At 42.2% G+C, this 22556-nt stretch overlaps 1 protein-coding gene across 5 annotated transcripts; it reads right to left on the bottom strand.

Moving 5' to 3' along the window:
• Positions 1 to 3562: 3562 nt before the first annotated feature.
• On the bottom strand, positions 3563 to 22007 carry LOC104933358 (bromodomain-containing protein 4). 5 transcript variants are annotated; one of them, XM_027283477.1, is made up of 22 exons: positions 21908 to 22007; positions 18397 to 18552; positions 16757 to 16997; positions 16553 to 16645; positions 15079 to 15216; positions 14826 to 14958; positions 13599 to 14008; positions 13139 to 13513; positions 11625 to 11753; positions 11193 to 11414; positions 10741 to 11000; positions 10547 to 10647; positions 10192 to 10452; positions 9699 to 9797; positions 9174 to 9566; positions 8056 to 8667; positions 7262 to 7362; positions 6987 to 7107; positions 6699 to 6832; positions 6369 to 6559; positions 5790 to 6036; positions 3563 to 5692 (listed from the first exon to the last, which is right to left on the bottom strand). In XM_027283477.1, the coding sequence occupies exons 3-22, from the start codon at positions 16901 to 16903 to the stop codon at positions 5627 to 5629; spliced, it is 4233 nt and encodes a 1410-aa protein (XP_027139278.1). In that variant the 5' UTR covers positions 16904 to 16997; positions 18397 to 18552; positions 21908 to 22007; the 3' UTR covers positions 3563 to 5626. The 5 variants fall into 5 exon arrangements, with proteins under 5 accessions (XP_027139278.1, XP_027139280.1, XP_027139279.1 ...); XM_027283479.1 differs by having other exon boundaries at positions 5790 to 6033; XM_027283478.1 differs by having other exon boundaries at positions 18397 to 18501.
• Between the last annotated feature and the right edge of the window lie 549 nt (positions 22008 to 22556).

The raw sequence follows: 22556 nt of genomic DNA, 5'->3' as shown, positions 1-22556 counted from the left end.
TGTCAGCAAGCATGTATAAGTGTGTGTTTGTTAGACTCATGTGGGGACTTGAGAAATGTGTTCCAAGTCTAAATTGTGACTGTATGTTTGCGTGCGCATAAATCACACATGGATTTGCTTACTGTCATCTGGCATCGATTTTGAGAGGGCCTTGATGTCCCAATGATTGCCCCGAACACTAATTTCCAACCCCCCACCGCTCTTAATGCCATTAACGGGAAGAGGTGGCTGTAGTTTTTACTCAAGTCTTGAGAGGAAGTCATACATGTGCAGCGCAAGTTGCTGGCATGTGGTACTGTAGGTTTGTAAAACCCCCTCCACACACACACACACACACACACACACACACACAAATGCACAATGTCTCTCTTAAAAGATGACATCACATTTCCTGAGGAACATAGCTTTGAATAGACCTCCATGTGCCCACGTCTGTTTCGTTTCCTGCAGCAGAGGCAACACGCTAAAATGTAGTGTAAAAAGTGCTGCTCTGGACACTAGAAAACACTAGAAAGACGCCACATTCAAAAATGTGATATAAGAAATGTGATAGAGGTCAGAAAATCATCACCCAAATCTGTTTTCTCTAAGCTCTGTGGTGCATTTTAGCATCTTTCAGTTCATTATTTGGGTTGCACAATCCACAACTTTACTCTGTTGGTTCCTGGTTACGTTTCAACATCTATCATATCCAGACACATCAGGCAGCAGGCAGCTGTTTTCATTGACAAAGTTAGTGACTAGCTGCATTTTAGCAGCTAAAGACTTTATAGTTGATTGAGACCATAAAGGGTGTGGACTGAATGATGTTTGATCGCTCAAACAAGCCACTTATAACAACACCGACCTGTCAATCAAGACAGCCATGCTGTTAATTCTGCATAAGTTTAATTTGAGCAGCTTGAGTTTTCCACCTGTTGATGAGTTTACTTACCTTCACATCAAACTACAAGCACAAACTAATGCCTCCAAAATATTAAAATGTTCAACTTCGCAGCAGAAACAGAAATAAAATGTCTACAACCTGGTGCAAATGATAGAGAATCGATGACATCATTGATACAAAATCCCTGTTTATGCTATGAGGAGCACACTACCCTCAGAGATATAAACAGTCCCTGTCTACTGTTTCTGCTCTATGTCCTACATAGAAAATGTTATCTTGATAAGCAGTGGCTGCCAACCTGGGTGTTTGGACCCCACAAGAAGGGTCACAAAACAAATCTGAGGGGGGTCACAAGATTAAAAAACATTTCTGCTACACAAAATTATGTTTTTCTTCTTGATATTATTACCTCTTCTGCCCTCGAAAAATATTCAAATCAAAGAAGAAAAACATATTTTTGGTGGCATTGGTCACAACCAGTATGCAATCATTGAGATGGGGTAAGAAGTAATACACCGTTGCTTTGTTTTATAAGGTCACAAGCCAAAACCCATTTTTCACACATATGTTTCCCTCTGAAATGTTTCACAGAACAGAACGAAAAGGAAGTGGTTTGATGGTGTATATAAAACAAACACAGGAGGTCAAGAATAAAAAGAGCTGCGCTTCTCTGCCTCTAAGAGGATCACATGACTGCTCGGCGAACACTCAAAGCTTAATCATTGAGGCAACACTCTGGTATCTGTTGCCACATGCAGTAGTAAGTGATGTTTCTCATTCTTTATCTGCTACTCATTCACCGCCCCCCTCTCTCTGCCTGTCATACTTTCGGCACATTTTTCACTTCTTCATTTATTTTCCTGTTTTCTGTCGAAATCTCACTTCTAGTTACAGTCTGTGCCACAAGTCTCACATTCCCAGACTATTTAGCTATGGTATCTTTGTACATGTTTGCCATTGTTATCTAGAGAAAGAAGAAGCGAGCGCAGCATATCACCAGCATCCCTTATCTTTATGTTGGCCTTTTCTCATCCTCACCTGATAAATTCAGGGCTTTGCTTGGCAGTTTTCCTACATTTAGTTTCACTGGCCTCTCCTCCAACTGGGTTTTTTTTGGGAAATGTAATAGGTTTCTGTGACGCCCTGGATCCAATAACAAGTTGAATGCTATGCAAACATCACAAAGGTGCTCATTTGAAAGTCAAATAAGGAATGAGGAATGTTTTCTGTTAAATGAGATAAAGAAAGACTGAAAAACAGCTGGATTATCAGTGTACTGCACACATTATCAGACCACTCAAGGCCACAGGAGACAGAGTTTAGGATACAGTTTAAATAACAGCAGTATTATTAGCAGTGTCTGTTTGCCAAGGTTTCAGATGTGTGATTGTTGAGAATCAAGGCAACACATCCTAAAATAGTAGGCCTCTAAACTCAGATCTGTTTAAAATTATGTGACTGACAATGTTTGCATGTCCGCTGCTTCTCTCCAACCTGCGTCTGGTTTGAACTGGTCTCAAGCATAACATCCTCTGTTGTAAAAGTACATCCTGCACAGTGGTCCCCTTACAGAGGGAGCCCTTTAACACGTCTGATGCATATGAAACCTTGGGTCCACATTCTTTTTTTACACCACATTCATTTCCTGTGCGTTTGATAGTTTCCGATCATTCTTACACTTTATTCTCGCATTGAAACTGAACTGTGATCTATGACTGGAAGGTCAAATACTTCACACTTTTTACATATGATCATTGTTTTTTTGTATCATAATAATGTAATCATATGGAAGTCAAGCTAATGGCACATTTTCTAACAATGTGGCAGCAACTTTTCAGCGAGCATCAAATTTACCTTCACCGTCTGACGTGTAAAAAGAAATAGCAAACAACTGAACCCCAGCATTACATGACTAGTTTGTGTATGATTGTATGACAACATCGTTGTCCCTGAGGTTTTCACATTTTAATATAGCTGGAACTGATTTCACGTACTCACTGCTCAAAATTAAGTTTTATATTTTTCAATCTACTATCATGCAAATGTAAAATAGTTTTACTTAGATGTATCTTCATCACAGTACAACAAAGTCTTCATGTTTATGTTTTTATTAGCTGTATGCATGTTATCTACCTCCTTTTGCATCCCTTCACAATTTTTTATATATTTTTGTATTGATTACTTTCTTATTCTTATGTATATTGTAACTTCTTATTGCTTATTATTATTATTATTATTATATCACACATTATAACCTTTTTTTAATTTATTATTCTTACATATCTGTACTGGCCACCCTGTCCTTGAAGACAAATGAGTATTACATATGTGATAGTTGAACATTTTTAATCTTTAAAAGTTATGGACAATAATCTGCTGCAGTAACAGCTCCACTTTTCTATGAGATTTGTTTCTATTTGCCCACAGGAGCATCCGTGAGAATGGACACTGATGACTGAACAAGCCTGTGCTCCGGTTCACTTAAAATACTATGTAGATAATAGACTAAAGCCAGCGTGTGGACTGGAGTGAGGTAACAGGGCATGGTGAGCGAACTGTACGTGACCTCTGTGTTTCTTTAGAGCTCCCCCCTGTGGCTGAGACTGGATAATAGACCAAATGAAATGTGTGTGATTAAGTGTGGAAGGCAAAAAAAAATACAAGATTTTTTTAAAGTTTTTTTTTTTTTTTTTTTTAAATATCATTTTAATACTTTTCTTAAAAAAAGATGTTGTACTCCATAATCTGAACAAGATGAATCTATTGACCTCAATGCCTCACTCACCAACATACCAACAGGTTGTTCTGGGTAAGATAAATCAGAGAAAAATAGCAAAGGGAAAAGAAAAACAAAATAAACTCAAAACAATCAAATATGAAAAGGGAAAAAGAAATGAATGAAACATTAAAAGTGATTATAGAATCGAAAACACTCACAGATCTCTGGGCCCACCCTCGGGAAAACCCGGAAAACCTCCCGCTTCCAGAAAAACCCAATGGCACACGACATCCCAAAATAGTTACCATGGATGATGAAAACATTTTTAAAAATAAAAACTAAAAGACATTAAGATGACAAACAAGAACCTATTATACAGACTGTAGAAGCTGCGAGAAAGATAGTGGTGGACATGACGGCTAAGAAAGACTAAAAACATGTACATGATGAGAGGAAATAATAAAAAAAAAAAGAGAGAGAAGATGCAAATAATGTAAGAGTTAAGTGCAGTTACTGAACAACTACAGAATGATGGGGGCTAGTAAAGAAGTGACATACAGTGATTTTTGAACCGCTTCTTGACTATTACAGAGCAAACTGCTGCATAACTTCGGATTTAAAAAGGGCATAAAGGAAAATTAAATAGCAATAAAAACATAGCCTTTAATATAAAGTGAAAAGAAGATGTATTTTACATGTAAAAAATGTGAATGAACTTTCAGCACTCAATAGATTGGTTTTGGCATAGAGTCGAGAAAAAAACAAAACAAAAACAAACAAACAGAAAAGGTACGAGAGAGAATAAGACAGACGAAACAATCCTCTCAATAGAATCATAAAAAAGTTTTTTTTTCTTCTTTACAGTAAATTCTACAAAATCAAAACCAGAGCTCAGAGATGAACACAGAGACGAGCTTTGCTCCCCGAAATCCAAATTCCTCTCATGTTTTTTTTTTTTTTTTTTTTTTTTTTTGCTGACATTTCGTCGTATATAATATATATTCATGTATCTATTTATATATATAATATGTATAATTTGTAGGGTATGATTGTTAGTTTACAGGCCAGAGCGCTAAGGCAAAGGACACACTCTGAAACTTTTAAAATGCCATCGTTCCTTCCTCATCGCCGCCGCATCGGATGTTCGATGTACGCACACAGACGAGCGTCACCTTAGAAACCTCCACTTCTTCAATTTTGTCACTGAAGAGAGAGAATTTGAAGGAAGCAAAAGGGAGGAAGGATGTCTTAGAAAAGTGTGTGAATGTGGCCGGGGGTGTTGCGTTCCCACTGTGTCCTGAGAAAACAACAAGACTCTCAGATGACCGCTGAACCTGACAAACTAAACCACACCAGCCCACCCCTCCCAGTTAAAATCCATCTTAAAATAAAAAACAAAAAAGGAAAAAAAAAACAAAAAAGAGGGACGAGATTAGAAGAGAGGAAAAAAAACAAAAACAAAGTGATCTGTCCGTTTGTAATTTGTTCACCCGTTCCTTTAAAACCCCTTTCTCTCCTCTCAAGACATTAGAGAATAAGGTTTTTCACTTAATTTCTTAAATTAAATTCACCTCTTCACTGACAATATTTTTTTTTTAAATGTAAAAGTTCTGTCCCCTTCTTTTCATTCTGTTTTTCTTGCTTTCCTTGAGGCAGCCGACTATCTTATCCTCGCTGTTCGTTTTTTCAACCTTTTGTCCTTGAAGACCGACCAACCTTAAACACCAAGCCAGACACCAAAACGTATCTGAGGTTGGAGGAAAAGAGGGTTGCTTATTTCCAATTTCACTTCCCCCCCTCTCATTCACATGACACAAGCCAGCTGTTTCAACTACTGAGAGAAAGGGACAGTTACTATCATGTGTGTTTGGTTGTGTGTCTGTGTGTGTGCATTTGTGTGAGCAGCGACCATGTGTATTCAGAGCATTGTGGTTTATATGCATGTTTGTGAATGTGTGTGTGTGTGTGTGTGTCTATAGGTCCTTCTCTCACTCCCTTCGTCTGCTTTTTCACCCCCCATCTCAGAACAGATTCTCTTCAAAGATGGCCATCAGGTCGCTCTGGAAGTTGATGTCAATGGTGTCAGTCTGCAGGTAAGAGCGAGAACAAGCAGAATTAAAAACACTCTCCTCAAAATCAGATTTTTTTCTTCTTCTATTTTTCCTTTCATAGTTTTGTGCGTACCGCCTCTCTCCTGCGCCTCTCCTGCTCGCGGCGTCGTGCCATCTCCCTCTGCTGGTCGGGAGTGTTCTGTGCAGCTGAGGAGGGCGGGGGTGGGGCTTGTGGCTGTGTGGGCGGGGCCTGTGGCGAGTGAGTGGGCGGGGTGGAAGCCGGAGGTGTTGGAGCCAGCGGTGACTGTTGCTCCTGGCGTCGGCGGGCGTCGTCTTGCGCTCTACGAGTCTGCTCCATGGTGTCGTCGTCGTCACGGCTACTAACAAAACAAAACAAACAATAGTATCCTGTAAGATTTGCTAATTAATTTAATGATAATGAACCATGATTAAATAAAACTAATACTGGATTTATCAGCCTGGTACCTATATTATATCAGAATTAATCATTTTTTTATGTTGCACATCGCTCGTCTCCAATGGCTACATATTTTGACTCTGTTGTGAAAACGAAAGCTAAACATGCTATAATTTGCATATATTATATTTTGAATCATTTCCCAGGGCTCTCTGTGTCACCCTAAAATATCGTAATCCTGCTGCTGACTTCTGCTTTTCTTATTACACACTTCTCCATTTTCTTTCCGCCTACCGTAGCTTCTCTTGTTCTCTCCTGGCCTGTTCAGCCTGTGCTTTCAGCTGTCGCTCTCTCTCCTCCTTCTCCCTGGCAGCCCGTCTGAACTGTTCGAAGCTGTCGCTGGAGGAGCGCACGGAGGAGGCCGGCGTGGATTGGGACCTCTGAGCCAGGCTGGCCCATGAACCCATGTTCTTTAACTTCACATCCTGGGAGAAGACAAGGAGAAGGGAGGAGAGGAATAAAAAACGGCAGGTTGAGTTGAAGGAGCGAAAACAAACAAAGCAGAAGTGTCGTGTAGTTGTAATACGTGGCTGAAGGGGTTAACTTCTCATCTCACACACACACCTGTGTCTTCTTGGGAGCTATAGGAGTTTTAGGCTCTTGCTTGATTTTATTATCCTGCTGGGAGCAGGGTGGTGCTGGGGAGTCCGGGAGGCGGGGAACGGGGCGAGAACCATCCATTGACTTCAGATCTAATCCTGCAGGAGACGTAAATGGGGATTAACTGCACATATGCCCTTAAATCAGTGAATCATAAAACCCTTAGAAATAATGCTTCCATGACTGTTTCTGACAACTTGCTGACAACATTTGGGAAATTTATTTTTTACTACTAAAAATACAAATACTCACTGTGTTTGTTGTCTGGTTTGTGTGAGTCTTGACGCACGGCAGGGCTGAAGGGCGAGGGGGGCAGAACTGGAGATTGAGAAGGTTTCTCTTCTTTGACCCCAACCAGGTTGGACCTCTGCTCCTACAGACAGACACATTCATATCATGTCATATTTACATACAAAGAGTCAAGACAAGGACTGACATTTCCATTAAACACTGGTCTGACTGTAACCTTTAACTCGCAAACATAGTCAGAGACACAAACACAAATACTGGTTTGGTGGATCACTCACATGTTTCTTGGTCTGTGAGGGCGACTGCTGTCCCATTGTATGGAACTGAGGCATCTGAGGAGAGTGCATCATCAGGGGAGAAGGGCTCTCGCGCAGGCAACCTAGAAAAAACAAGAAGAAATTTGGCAAATACTCCACTACTAACGGGTGCCCTGGTACCTGACCTGCTAGAGTGTGCGCCCCATGTACGTACAAAAAGGCTCAGTCCTTGCTGCAGCAGCCCAGGGATCAGCTATGACTTTTGGCCCTTTGCTTCTTCAGCTGCATCCACTAGTCACAAGCCCCCCTCACACCTTGCAAGTTAAAGCCGTTCTCAGAGAGGACGCTAGCTTGTTCCACAACGCAGACGCAGGTATGACACGATATATTACTCTCGGTTTAAATTACACGGAAGACAAACACGGACCAAAAAACATCACTGTGTCGTTACTATATTATCTTTCATTTACTCTTTTTAGGACAGCAGCAGTTTACTTGTCCTGTTTCCATTATCAATATTGGATTAATCAACATGTAGTGAATGAAAAGTTTTAGAAGCTGGATTAAGCTTGGATTAGTTTAACTTGCTGTTACAACACTTTTTGGTTTGCTTTTTAAAAACGTAACTGTGCTTTCTTGTTGCAAAACTCTTTACTCCGACAGCCCCCACTTACAACATGTATTACTGTTTTTACTTCAAATAAGAGAAGAGCTTGTAAAACAATAAACATTTTATGACAGAAACGTTTTTCCTTTGATCACCTTGGCAGGTCCGGGCCTTCAGTTTGGGAATCACTGCCTTGAGTTTATCTCACCTGTTGAGAAAGGCTCTGCCTTGCTGCGTGGTGACGGCTGCTGTTGATGTTGTTGTTGCATCTGTTGCACCTTCTGCTGCAGGGCCACCCCCTTCTGCTGCTGTGGCGCCGGCGTGTGTGTATGTGGGAACGGCTGCCGCATGTGCACGTGGCCCGAGCTGTGTCTCTGCGCGAGAGGAGGGGTTGGTGTTGTCACAGCCTGCGTGTGCATCGACGGCACCAGCTGAGGGGCGACCTGCGCAGGCGAATGCGTGTGAGCGTGTAGCGTCTGCATGTTGGGCCGAGGCTGGATAGACTGCAAGAAGTTGTGAACTTGATTGAGGGGCGTGATTTCTGAAGTGACGGGCGTCGGCTCTTCGTCGTCCTCCAGCAGGGCTTGGGGAGGTTGCGCCGAGAGGGTACCCAGGATGCCGTGCGATGGGGGTGAAGGAACACGTGGCCGGGGAACAGGCTGAGGGGGGAGAGTGAGTGGAAGCGAGGGCTGAAGTTGGGGTGGGGTGGATGGAGGCAGGGAGGAGTGCGAGGACGGGGGAGGCTGTGAGATTTTTGGAGGAAGGGGTGCTGCTCGGTTACTAGGTCTTGAAGGCTGTTGGGGAAGAGCATTGTGGATCGCTGCAAACACAAGAGAGAGGGAGGGACAGGGACAGAACAAAATTAAATTATGAATGTTTTTTTCCCCTTTCTGGACAAAAATATGCTGCTGAAACCTTGTCTTTAATTTTAAAAGAGACAGTCAACAGCATAAACACAATGAGTGCCAGGATGACATTTTTATATGGATCAAAAGTATTTGTACTGAAGCAATAAGTCAAATAAATTGATTGACAGAAACAATCTACAACATTTTTGATTATGCCAATTCTTAAAGCGATTTATCAAGTATTATATGTCAAATATTTGCCTCTTTCGGTTACCAGATGTGCCATTTGCTACTTTTATCTGCTGAAAATCATAAACTGTATATGATTAAAACCGAATATCATTCAGTGTTCTGCTGGTTGGACAAAACAACCTATGTGACGACAATTACCACTCATTACTTGCATGAATATAGTCACATTCAGGACCATTAACTTCAAAGATGTAAGCTGTGCAACGTGATACTGAAGTGTACACACCTGGTGAAGGTATGATGGGATGTTGGTTTAGGAAAGGGTGCGTCTCAGTGGGCGTCTGGCCAGTGGGTGCGTTTGCGTTGAGGAGGCCAGACACAACGGGGGCCCCCCCGGCAGTAGTAATGGTTGGATTGGGCTGTGTGTTCGACTGTGTCAGGTGAGGGTTCATGAACTGAGCCAGAGGATCAAATCCAGAGGTCAACAGCTGGGACGTGTCCAGAGATGGGACAGGGACGTGGACAGGTGGAGGTGGGACAAATGGTGGTTTGGACTGGATCACTTGAGGCTGAATCTGAGGCTGAGGAGCGACTGGGCCCGCTCCGCTACTGAGGGGCTGGTGCGGTCTCTTGGTGTCTTTGTTAGACAAGGTCTTCTTCTGCTGCTTGGGAACCAGCCCTGGAAGACAAACGTTATATGAAATACAAGGAAAGCTGATATGATCAAGAAGTACAGCTGCTGTTTCTCAACATAACTCTGCTGACAGCTGTTGTGTGTGCGTGTGTGTGTGTGTGTGTGTGTGTGTGTTACCATTCTCAGAGTCTTCACTATCAGAGGAGTCGCTGCTGTCTGAAGATGAGGATCCTGTCTTCATCTTTGTCACATTTGTTGCTTCCAGAGGCTTCTCAACTGCAACAAAAAACATCAAGATCAGTCTTGGTGGAGAGTTAGATGAGAAGTTAATTGAGACATAAAAATAAAATAATAAAAGGCTAGCAGCTGGTTGGCTTGAATATAAACAGAGCTAGATAAGCTTTTCTCCCTGTTCCAGACGTTTGTGCTAAGCTAAGCTAACAGGCAAACATAAACTAATTTAAATACAACGTAGTCCAACTAATGAAATCAAATGTTATCGGTGACTCGACGGTAGCTTGAAGACAGGATTAACTTGACTTTATGCATCACGTAGTCTTGCTGATGTTTCACTGCTAAGTGGTTACATGGGATTTAATTATGAGCGGTAGAACTAGACCTGCGCAAGTGTATGAACCAAAAAAAGTCCTTAAAAATACAAACAACCGACCTGATGACGGCTTTTTCTTCTTCCTGAGGCAGCTCGACACGTATTTCTCAAGCTCTCTCAGCGTGGAGGGCTTCAGAGTCTCAAAGTCAATCTCTATCTCATCTGGGTTGGAGTTCTTCAGCGAAGGCTCACGTGTTTGGATTATGTGCACGACCCGGCCGAGTTTGTCGCCGGGCAACTTGTTAATGTCCAAGCTCAGCTGGCGCTTCTCCTCGTACGACATCGGCTTGCACCTGTCAGTGGACACGCCCCCGAATACATCTGGGGAGGAAGGCATATCAGCGGGGTTGATAGTGAGCCAAAGACACTTTCAAAACACATGCTCGCATGCTCGACATGCCTCTCACACACATACCCATGTCATCCTCTGCTTCGAGAGACGCCGAGGGGACGAGAGGGGTTGGTCCAGGCTGAGGCAGCACAGCTGGGCGGCTATTTTTAACTCCTTCCTTTTTACTGTGATTGGCAAATGATCAGATTAGCTCCAGTTAACGCAGCTAGAATAACATCACTTATTTATTTATATTTTATCACCTCTGGAACACCTACCCAGGCTTTTTCCTGTCCTTCTTTGCATTTATCAGCTCCTTGCTGCTCTTATTTTTCTTAGACGTCTGAAGCACCACAGCGGGAGGGGTCTCCACAGGCTCCTCTGCTCCCATCTTCTTCTTGTGCTTTTCTTTCTTCTTCTCCTTCTCCTTCTCCTTCTCTTTCTCTTTCTCTTTCTCCTTCTTCTCCCTCTCTTTCTTCTTGGGCTTGCTCGTTTGTGGCTGTGAGAGTGCTGCCAACTGTTCATGGACAGCCTTTAGCTAGACGACACAAACACACAAACAGTTGTTTGTTTGGTCTGAAATGAAAAACAAAAACAAAAAACGGCAACCTGCATATTTGTTTCTTCCGTGTTTCAGCATTCACCCACGTTCGGTAAAGCTGTTCTGCGTGGCCCACCCACCTGTCGTGTCTCATAAGCCTCCCTCCCCCTTCATTTTCCATCCTCTAACCTGTTCCTGTAACTCAGCCAATCGCTGTTGCCTTTCTTGTTCTGAGTCTCCTCCTGAGGACTCCGATTCGGAGGTACTGGAGCTATCGTCTTCCGAGACAGCAGAAGGAGGCGGGGCTTGTCGAGTGGAGGGGGCAGGGTGGAGGACCGACGACGGGGTGGGAACAGGGACGGGCTCCTCTGGCTCATCAGGCATTTTGGCAAAACGCATCTCAAACACGTCCTGTTAGACGGAGCACGGCAGAGAGCAATAATGGCGAAATGTAGCTATAGATGTGTTTAACATGGGAACAATAAACTATGAAACTTGATCTGAAATACAAACAGTTCCCAAACACTTACATTACGTGGCAAAAAGTAAACGCGTCACACGCAACATTTCCTTCCTAAACTCATCTTACGGATTGCTCAACACGTAGGATATGTTGCTCACCTGCAATTTGCGCGCCATGGCAACCACATCATGGTCAGGGGGATTGTACTTGTAACAGTTAGAGAACATCAACCGGACGTCTGCCGCAAATTCTTGAGCGTCTCTGTACTGTCTGTTGTCCAGCTTTTTCTGCAGGAGACAAACAAATGCACCGCCATGATCAAAAGCTATCCACATTTTTTTTTTTTTTGCAAGATTAACGGTGCTCTATTGGCTGATTGTGGCAGTAATAGAATACAGTATTCGTAACTATATTTTCATGAGTGTATAATCACCGGAAAATAAGAAAAGCTGTGTTTTTGTCAACAGACAGCACTCTTCCATGTTTCTACAGTAGCCCAGAATGGACAAATAAACATTAGCTCAAGATAGCACGTTTGCCAAGCACTGTCGTCTCATCTTCACGCAAGGAAGAAGAGGGGGAGGTGAGGGGGTTGTAATCAGCAACTACACGACCTGATGCCACTTAATACTACACAGTGATCCATCAAGTTTTAAAAATGTACTCTTCATTTGTTTAGTCAAAAAAAAAAAAAAAAAAAAAAAAAAAAAAGCAAGACCTGAGATTTTATTTGCACCAACCAAACTGGATCTATAAAACCAACTGATCAAAGCTGACACGTATTATAAAAGATATTAAATGAAATTAAAAAATCCCTTTGGAGACTAGCCTTGAGCTAAAAAAAACCCAAATAAAACACATGCTTAATCATGCTTGTGGTCTATTTTAACCTCATTTCAGGGTTGCAGAATTCCAGGAATTTTTCAAGTTGGAAATTTTCTATGGGAATAAAACAGGAATTTACAAAATTTAAGGTTGGCCCTTAAACAGGGAACTTAAATATTGTTGCTATTGCTATTCCTCCATCGGATGCACATAGCACTGCTTACTGCTATTGAGGCCACACTCTCTACATGCACAGATGATTTCTACAAGCCTGGACGAGAGCACAAGACAACTGAAGCCACACATTTGAGCCCATGATCTACATAAAGTGAAGTAAGTTTTGAGGATAGTATGGGATAAATATATTTAATGTATGGTATTAATGTCTAACTTGCAAATAACGCCCAGAAATGTATTCATAAAGTAGATAGCTATCTAAGTTAGATGCTAAATAAGCCATAGCTAGTATCATTTCATTGACCATTTATGATACTAGCTTACCCCAAATTATTAAATTACCCCCAGTTTCTAGTTAATTCCCATAATTTCCATGGAAAGTCTCAGATTTGGAATACTTCAGAAATTCCCCCATCTTAACTTCCCATGGAAGGTTTCTGGAAATTTCCTGAAAACTTTCCACACCTTTGCAACCCTAACACTATATATTTGTTTATATGCTTCTTATCGTTTTATGCTGCATTTTAGGTTGTTTGTTTGGGTAATTATTTTATTAAAAAGGGATTTTGTAGAGGAATTGAATTTACATGTAAAATATCACAAGTTAGATATTGTACTGGCAGCCACAAAGTCCTCATCACATGTTTGTTACCAATCCTAATAAAGTCACCTTGATGGTGCTGAGATCCATGGGATGCTTGATGATGTCGTGGTAGTCGTGGAGGCCAAGAGCTTTTACGTCAACAGGCTTGTAGAACGGCCAGGCGTATGCTACATGTTTCTTGGACAGCATCTCTCTGACGAGGCGTGCGCAGGAACGCAACTGATCCTGCCGCGTCTGCGTAACCGTCCCTCCTCCTGTCTCCAAACCACCTCCCAGGTGGTGCTGAGAGTCCGGCTGCAACACGTCTTTTTTGGGTTGTTTTAACGGGCGATTGCTCTCCCGGCGTGGCCGATTCTCAGCAGAGACAGGAGATGATTCACTGAGCTGGTCATTGGCTGTGGGGGTGGTGGTGTCTGCTTTCCTCTTCTGGCTCTTTCGTTGCTGTTGGGGCGTTAGAGATCATAGGTTAGAAAATGACAACAAATAAGCTTGTTATTAATGAGAATGGCTGCTGACTTCTCCTCACCTTGATGAGGGCAGGGGAGCTCTGCAGCATCGGGGCGGGATGGAGGCCTGGTGTGAGGCCTGGTGTGAGGCCTGGTGTGAGGCCTGGTGTGAGGCCTGGGTGTGTCGGGGCTGGAGGAGGAACAGAGGTCATGCCCTGTGCCAAGACGTCAGGTGTCGAGAGGGGAAACGGAGGTCCCAGATGGGGTGCGTGGGAGGTGGGTGTAGGAGGCACGCGTGGGGGCTGAGGCAGGACCAAAGGCTGGGACAGAGGTTGGACCATCGGCTGGGCCAGAGCCAGGGCGGGAGGGGCTTGTGGGGTGGGCGCGGCACGAGTCTGTGGGGTGGTCGAAGGGGATGAGAAGCCTCGTGTGTGGGGGGTGGTGGAGGGCGAGGATGAGTCTTGGCCTGAATCTGACTTGGTGATTAAAGCTGGAAGAAAGAATATTAACACAAAAAGATTAAGGTTAAAAATGCCAAAGCAGTCTCATACATACCTACTCTGAACCTGTTAGACGGATTATGAGAAGCTCATAGATACCAGACATGACTAACGAACAATCGAGACGTGAATTAACTAAAAATGTTTTATGTGAGGCACAGTAGATGAAGAGGAAGAACCAGTACAGACAACATAACAACTTTACAAACAAGCTTGACTAGTTAGGTTAGTATCATTTACCTGCCACTCATGGCACTTCCTCTTAAAAAGTAGACCAAAAACACACAAAAGCACAATTACAACCTTAAAAAGCTGTAATAACTTTGTTAATGAAAGGAAGAGAGCGGCTCCAGAGGCAACAGAGGCAATTAGAGCCAAAATACACGGGGAACGGGCGTGGCGTGACAAGGCAGCTGCTACATGCTCACAGGAGAGTTAAAGCAATAATAATAATAATAATAATAATAATAATAATAATAATAATAATTGAACCAGAACAATGCAAAGCAGCAGAGAATCATTCTGGTTTTTGTTTTTACATTTCGCATTGTGTCGTGTGCTCTGAGCCACTTTGTTTCCCCATTTATGTTGGTACACGATGAGCCAGTTAATTCAGTACAAGTTAGTATAGCCTATAAAACCTGTATACACAATGAAGGAGGCAAACAACCACATGCTACAAAGAGGGACCCTGTGTAGCAGGTAAAAAAAAAAAAAAAATCCTAGACCTGCTCCACCTAAGTGACACATCACATCCGTGTCCCATGTAGACAGTTTTCCAGCCCATATTACATGTGAAAGTCACACCTTGCTCCCGTCTGCCTCCTCGGCGTCCCTTGGCGACCACAGCAATCTCCATCTCCTCCTGCGGCATCTCCGCGATCTTCTCGAGAAAGTGCTTCTCCAAGGCCTCCGCCATTAGGACAATATCATCCCCAGGCTAAATACACAATCACATGCACATGTTTTAGAAGGCACGGGCTTCACACAGATGCCTTTAATGAGTAGGATAAAGTCACCTGAACTTCATGTAGCTAGAACTTAATGGCCAGCGACTGACCTTGTTGTAGATGTAGCAGTTTGTGAACATTGTGCTGAAGTCTTGGATACACTCCTGGGCATTCCAGTAGTAGTTGTTCTCCAGACGTTTTTTTATTGTGCCCATGTCCATAGGTGTCTTGATGATCTTGTAGTAGTCCTTAAGAGAGAATGAGAGCAGGTAGAGAGTATTAGGTTAGTGTTGTGTCAGAGGAGAGTGAAGAATTAAATCTTGTCAGTCCAACACTCACAAAGTCCATAGAATGCATTAGAAACACATTGATGAGCCACAACATTGAACTAGCTGACATGTTTGTCCTTTATGATAAAGATGGACACATTGGTTTACTTAAAATCAATTTCACATGTTGTCTTGCTGCCATAAATCCTTACTAGTGCACAAAATCAATGGATGAAAGTAGTCCCCCAAGAAAATCACTAATTACTGTTTGAGTATCTATTTATGACCCATATGGGTTTGGGGCTGGGAGCCAACCATATGCTGGGGAAAGTGGAAGATAATAAGAGAAGAAGCAAAAAGCATGTTTGTTGTCGCCTTTTTAAATGGGATTTGTTGACCATAAAAATAAATATACAACATCCCAAGCCGTATCCTTTGATAGGACTGTAGGAGCCAAAATGTGCATATGATTTGCATTGTTTATTTGTTTAGCTTTAACACACATTTTGTAGATCAACTTTACTTTCAGTATTTGGCACAGGGAGTGTGGTTGTGCTTACACCTTATTTTCTATAATCACGTTGCGTATCATATAGTCAAGTTTTGTTCATTGTGTTATGCCTCTTTCAGTTTGTTGTAATAACCATCAAACTTACAACATGGACTTAATTTTGGTAGGAGTAGGAGCTGACTCAGCATCTTAGCTGCCGTTTTAAATGGAAAACTGGCGCTACAATTAAGTAAACAGAAAACAGCGGAGCCTGTCACCCTCGTTGTCCAAAACTCCCACCAAGTAAGTGTAAAAATAACCACACAACCACACTCCCTGTGCCAATTACTGGAAGTAAAGGTGATCTACAAAATGTGTGGGATCTAAACAAACACACAATGCAAACTATATACACACGTTTGGCTCCCACATGACATATGAAGTGTAATATAGAGCATATAAAATGAACTTGAAGTGTTCTGCTTGTTATTTCAGTTTCACATTTCTCTCCTCAAAAGCAAATCTCTGCAGCAATGACAGTGAAACCCCAGAAGAGTAGCTGTTGTGTCAATGGGGATCCAAGTAAATAAACTATAAACAGCAGAGACTTATTACAGAGTCTGCAGGTGCTACAGTTACAGGTGTTTATTAACAAGTTTTTCCTGTCTATGGCAGCTGGTAATCACTCAACTGAAGACTTAGGTCTAAACAAATGTGCCAAAGTCTAAAAATAAGCAGCCTTTTCTGGAGAATCATTTAAAATGATATCAGCGTGTTTTGGACTACACACTTTGATTACTGGGACCCAAAACACACATGACTCACAGGCAAATTGAGTTTGATGGCATCTACAGGAGCTTGGAAGGGCCATGCAAAGTGGTGTTTCCATACTGACTTCAACACCTCTTTAAGCAGGTACTGAAAAAGAGCAAAAAAAAAAAAAAAAAAAAAAAAATCATACAAAAAGCGGTCAGATTTAAGTCCAAAAACAATCTGCATGTATAAACACACAGCCTGAAAGCTCCATACCTGTAGCTGGTTGGTCTGTCGTTTGGGTTTGGAGGGGTTCCATGTTTCAGGGGGTGGAGGGTTAAAGGGGAGAGGCGGTGGGGCAGAGGGAGGGTTCTGGCTGCTGCCTGCCTCCAGTCCGTCTCCCATCGCAATGGTGGGTCTCATAGGCTGAGCAGACAGTTTAGGCAGATTGGACCTGGCAGGGGCAGGTGGGACCGGGGGGCGCCCCCTCAGGCCATTACACTCCTCACTCGACTCTCTAGAAGGACAATTAACAAATGCAGCTTCATCACGACTGTTACCATGACTCAGGATACACGGTTAGAATCGTTATCACACCTCATCGAATATGAAACCAACCCACCCATCACTCTGACTAAATATAAGAAGCATTTGCTCTAAAGCTTCAGCTTCAGTATGTGAGAGCGAGACAGCCTGGCAAAGAAGATGCTTGTTTTACCCCCCACACACACCGCCTCGTCTGCATTTCAGCTGCTCTGACAGCAGCCAAATGTCTTCATTTGTTATTCTCTCCCTTGTTGTTGTTGTTGTTGGTCTAAAAAAAAAAAAGAATCTTGCTTTGAAGACACAACATCTCTGTTTACACGTGTAAACGTGTGTGCATTCCTGACCAAACCTGTCAGACATCAATAAAAACAAGAGTTTGACTTGTTGACTGACGGCTTAACAGTTAAATAAAGACTGTTTGCCTGTGGCCTTTCTGCCTCATCAGTTAGAAGTGGAAAATGTAAACACATTACAGATTTGTGGACTTTAGGTACAGTATGAAGCTCTCGAAATGCTAAATAATCTAAATATGAGCTTAAAATAACAGGAGGCTGTATTGTATTTCGTTGTACAGTTGCAGAGCTAGTCAACTAATAGAAATAATATGACAATATGCTGATTGACTGCTCTGTGATGTACATTAGAACAATAAATTAATAAATCTACCATGCAAACGCTATTCCTAGTGATCAAACCAGCTCAAGGATAGTCCAAGATGCTGAATATTATGAGTTTTATCTAATAAATATGGAAAAGTAGAGACTGGGGAAAGAAAGAAGAAATGAGCTCTCCTTTCGACAGTCATTCAACAGTTACAGTTGCCAACAGGGGATATTAGTTACGAGCTGAGCATAACCCCCCAAAGAAAGTGAGAAGCATGTTTTACTAGTCAGTGCAATGTTAGTCTTTAATCCAAAAAACTAGAATCGGTTTTAAACGCTTGTCGCGACAGGAGGCAAAGCGTAGGCTGTAGGTACTACTTCAGTGAAAACCTTTACCTGTCATCAGTGACAACTGGTGGGGAAGGCATTTCAATCAGTATAGTAACATGCCATTACTGTGCTGGACAAAACATGCGATTTATTTACAGCCAGTTATATGACGCAGTAGTAAAATGAGTAAAAACCATTAAAAAGGAAGATGTAATTTAGAAGATAACCTGATCAGTTTGTCTATGGAGTAGTATTTACTTTGATTTAGTACTGTGTAAGCTGAAGAAGGGGACAGTGATGACTTTTTCTAAAAATCAATGACTAATCTTAGAGGCTCAAAGGCTAAAAGGTGCGGAGAGACTTGCCATCATTGAGCTCAACATTTCTATTACCAAGCTCTCTGTAAACCAAATGCCCCCCCCCTCTTTGAAGACTCACATGTTTGTTGCCGTGCAGCTGTGATCTAATCCAGTTGTGTGATCATATCTCAATTGGTGAGGCGGTGATTTCTTGAAGTAACACTGGAGGTCAGTGAGCGACACGCTGTGGGGGCAAGGAGACCACAACACACAGAGAGAGGGCTGAGTGTCACACCTGAGAGAGAAAGATATAAAAAGGAGGAGGCCTGATTAAAAAAACTAAATCTCAACACGGGGGCTGTTTCTGACCAACATTAAAACATGTTGCCGAGTTTGAGCACGGTGTGTTGCAAGCTAATAATACATAATGCAGGCAAAGAACCAATGGTGCTGGTACAACTGAAACAGCACAGACAAATGTTGCATTCCTTCATGACATGTTGGAAATTTGATGGTGCTCTGATGTCACCCGGACTTCTTTTTCTAACCACTTCAATGGAGACTGCATATTTTTCGTTCATTTCTCACATTATTGCAATATTTTAAACAGATCCACTTAAATTAATTCAAAAATGTTCATCAGTATTTTCGGGAAATGACCTCTCTCTCTCTCTAAATGGAAATTTCACTGACACAGTACACACAGTAAACAGCCTCTTAACTGAGTTTTGGCGCCTTGATAAAAGGTTTCTAAGCTGTCATGAGCCTTTACCTAACTTCCTGTCTGATGTTTCCACACACTTTACCGTCCATTATGAATGTATCCGTGTGCTCTGCTTACAATCTGTCTTCCAGGACTTTACTTCTCAAAGTTAAGGACAAAAGGACCACGTGCAGACATTATGGTCCAGATATATAGAATGTAATGCTACGTTCTCTTCTTTATTCCCCAGGGAATTAGACAGCACAATGAGCAATTCTTCATTTTTCAGTATTCCAGTAGAGATGCACCGATCGGTCCCGATATTGAAGAAAATTCTAGATCGGGTATCGTGACAATGGGCCGATCCATATCGGCCGATCTATTCGGTCTAATTCTGTGCTATGCGCTGTGAGTGACGTCATACGCAAGCAACGCGGCATGCGGAAGCCAACATTGTTTTCAAAATGGAGCGAGCGGATCTGGAATTTTTTCACACTACCTACAGCCAACAAACTCGACGGCTACTTGCCATACCTGCGCAGTAAATGCTTCGACTCCATTGAACTGAGTAAACAAAACGGAGGCGCCATAAAGCAGCTAACTTCGAAGGAGATGTGTTGGATGTTAAAATCAGTTTTGCACTAAACTAAATCAAAGATCTGACTGTTTTTTTTATGTCTGTCAAGTGTGTGAAGCTATTGTTTTTTTTTAAAGATTGTTGTACTGTATTGGATCGGTATCGGCCCATACTAAACCTCAGATATCGGTATCGGAGGTGAAAAAAGTGAATCGGTGCATCACTATATCCCAGTGGCTCTTTTATAATCCTTATGTGGCACCTTTCATCGTGTGCATGTAAATACTGTGCTGGCTGCTTTTATAGCTTTTTGTGCTTTAGTTTGTGGATTTATATTTCAGCGACTTTTAGACCATATGAAAAGGATGTGAGTTACTTTATCCATGTTTTTAATGGAAGAATACACTGAACCCTGACCATGACAGTTTCTAGAAACCATCTGAGTCTATGTCACGTCAATGATCCTTTTTTTCGGAATGTCTCATATGTTTCACATTTTTGCTTCTTGATGACTGCTGAATTTCTTCCACCTAAAAACATCCAAACCTTCTTATCAAAAGACTGATTATTAATCATTAAGACTATTATTATAACTTATCCGAGCCTGTGTTTGTTAAATACATATACACAATGTGTGCAAATATTATAAGATAAATGTCAATCTTCTGCTACAGGTCCACAGTCAGATAACTAAAAGGTTGTTTTACATCTATAGTACCTACAGAATGTGTCAAAAAAGGACTGTGTAAGGAGCAAGGGGTACACTATGTGTAATATTATGATTCATGCCGTTACCGTACCATTAATAACTGATCAGCAGACAGTGGGTGATGCTTTAAACTTTAATTTAAAGGTACTAACAACCCAGGTTATCCTGTCCTGACACTATATATACTGTACTATACTGTATATTATGTATACGGTTACAACAGACTTACTAGAAGAGCAAGCTCTGTCCTGGACTGTCCTCAGGACTCCACAGAGGAAGTGGGTGAGCGGAGGATGTTAGCTAAGCTGACATCCATCATGGACAACACCTCTCATCCCCTACATGACACTGTGGGGTCCCTGAGCAACAGACTGCTACACCCACGGTGTACGAAGGAGAGGCTCCACACCTGCACCACCACCTTTCTATTTTATTTCATTTATACGTTGCAGTTATTTATATTATGGTCACTTACTTTTGTAATATTATTTATATTATGGTCACTACTCTTGCAATAATATTATTATTTGTATCATGGTCACTTTCTTTGCAATATTTCTTACACTATGGTCACTTTACATTACAATACTCTTGTTATATATCATGCCACTTTTATCCTCAGTACTTGTCTGTTTTGAAAGTTGATTGTTTTTCGTGTTTATTGTGTAGGTTATAGATATTTCTGTCTGTTTATTTTTACTTTTTCTACTTTTTTCTAATTCTGTAGTGTATGCTACACTTTCCTCTGCTGCTGTAACAAGTACATTTCCCCGTGGTGGGATGAATAAAGTATATCTAATCTAATCTAAACAACATTAGACATCTATTTAGCTATAAAATAATAATAATAATAATAATAATAAGAGACCAGACAGTGAAGCGAATACACGTATTTAAATTCACCTAAATTAATTATCCTGGAAAATGTATCAGCCATTTTGCTACTATCACGCAGCTACGCTCTTCATATTACCGGTAACATTATCCGAGAAAAGGAAAGAGGCTAACGACGCTGAGCGTATTTATCACCGCCGACAGAGCAGAGACACATTATATCGGTGAGCTGCGTGCTTCTTGTCCTTCCCTGTCAGCGCGTCGCCATGTCCACTGAGAGCAAAGTGACAGCTCCGCACGTAAACGGCCTCTCGGAGTACAAACTCGGACGGGGTTGATATTCTCGAAATGACGTACGCCGCGCTTCACATGAGCTTCCTGCGCCATCGTGCGTAAACTACGCTGCGGAGACGGCGTAACTTATGTCACGAATACGGCCTACGGGGCTACAAACAAACAGCCTAGCAGCTACACGGCTAGCATGATACCGACCTGCAGCTAACGTGCACCTTGACAGCGCGGACTGCCAGACGCTACGTGAACGACCATAACGTGAGTATTTAGAGAAGGGGGATACAACACAGGATACGCACAGTGACTCGGAATCGCGCTAATTTAAAAGACATAAAATCATCTATCTCGCGTGCCCGAACCGGTGTAAGGCCTGCGAAGACAGCTCATGCTCCGCTTGCCGAAGCGCACACTGACAGCGCGCGAAAAACGCCCCCGACGGCCGTTCTCGACCTTTTACCGGATCCCCGGAGTCGTATGCTTTCGTTTGATATGCCAATGTCATCCACGCGGAGGCTTAAAATGCTTTTTTTTACCTTCTTCGGTCGGTTGTCAGCGCTCGCGGACCTTCCTCGCCCCAAATCCAGAACAAACAGTCCCGTTCGACGTCGGTGACGTCAGACGCACGGAGGCACGCCGAAGTTTGTCAGCCGAAATGTCATCCACAACTCCACCTCCTCCTCCTTCACCTCCTCCACCCCCAGGCGGCAGCATCATGCAATACCTCGTAATGATTTCAACCTCCAAAACAGGTTGGTGTTTATCATAAAGGCTCCGTCTTTGAACTGTTTGTTTACATGAACGTAAATAACCGGGTTAGAAACTCATATTACGCAGGTTTTTAATGCAAATCCAAAACAGAAAAAGTGCGGTGGAGGAGGAAGTGCAAACGGTAAATAATGTACAATCCCCCACAGTACTGGGAAAATAGAAGAAATGTTAAACGAAGGGTGTTAAAATACAGAATATATAGAAATTGTATAGCAATAATAATAAACACATACTGAACCAGACTGGAACACCTGTCACTTGTAATGAACTACTCTGTGCAATATCCACGTCACTTTACTATCACTATCGCTGTTATATAGTGTGCGCATGTCTATTTATACAGTATACTTCTCTATTTGTCACAACCCTTTCACTTGTACAGTGTATCATACATGATTTTCTATAATCTATAAT

Source organism: Larimichthys crocea, chromosome X (genome assembly GCF_000972845.2).
Source record: "Larimichthys crocea isolate SSNF chromosome X, L_crocea_2.0, whole genome shotgun sequence".
Taxonomy (NCBI): domain Eukaryota; kingdom Metazoa; phylum Chordata; class Actinopteri; family Sciaenidae; genus Larimichthys; species Larimichthys crocea.
Note: the sequence above shows the minus strand (reverse complement) of the source record. Positions and strands in the feature narration are given on the sequence as shown.

Excerpts from the sequence above, each read along its gene's own strand:
- LOC104933358 (XM_027283477.1), bottom strand. The coding sequence starts at position 16,903 with ATGAGACCCACCATTGCGATGGGAGACGGACTGGAGGCAGGCAGCAGC. Across the intron at positions 10,453-10,546 it reads CGAAGCAGAGGATGACATGG|ATGTATTCGGGGGCGTGTCC; the intron begins GTATGTGTGTGA and ends CTTCCTCCCCAG. Across the intron at positions 6,560-6,698 it reads TAGCTCCCAAGAAGACACAG|GATGTGAAGTTAAAGAACAT; the intron begins GTGTGTGTGTGA and ends GTCTTCTCCCAG.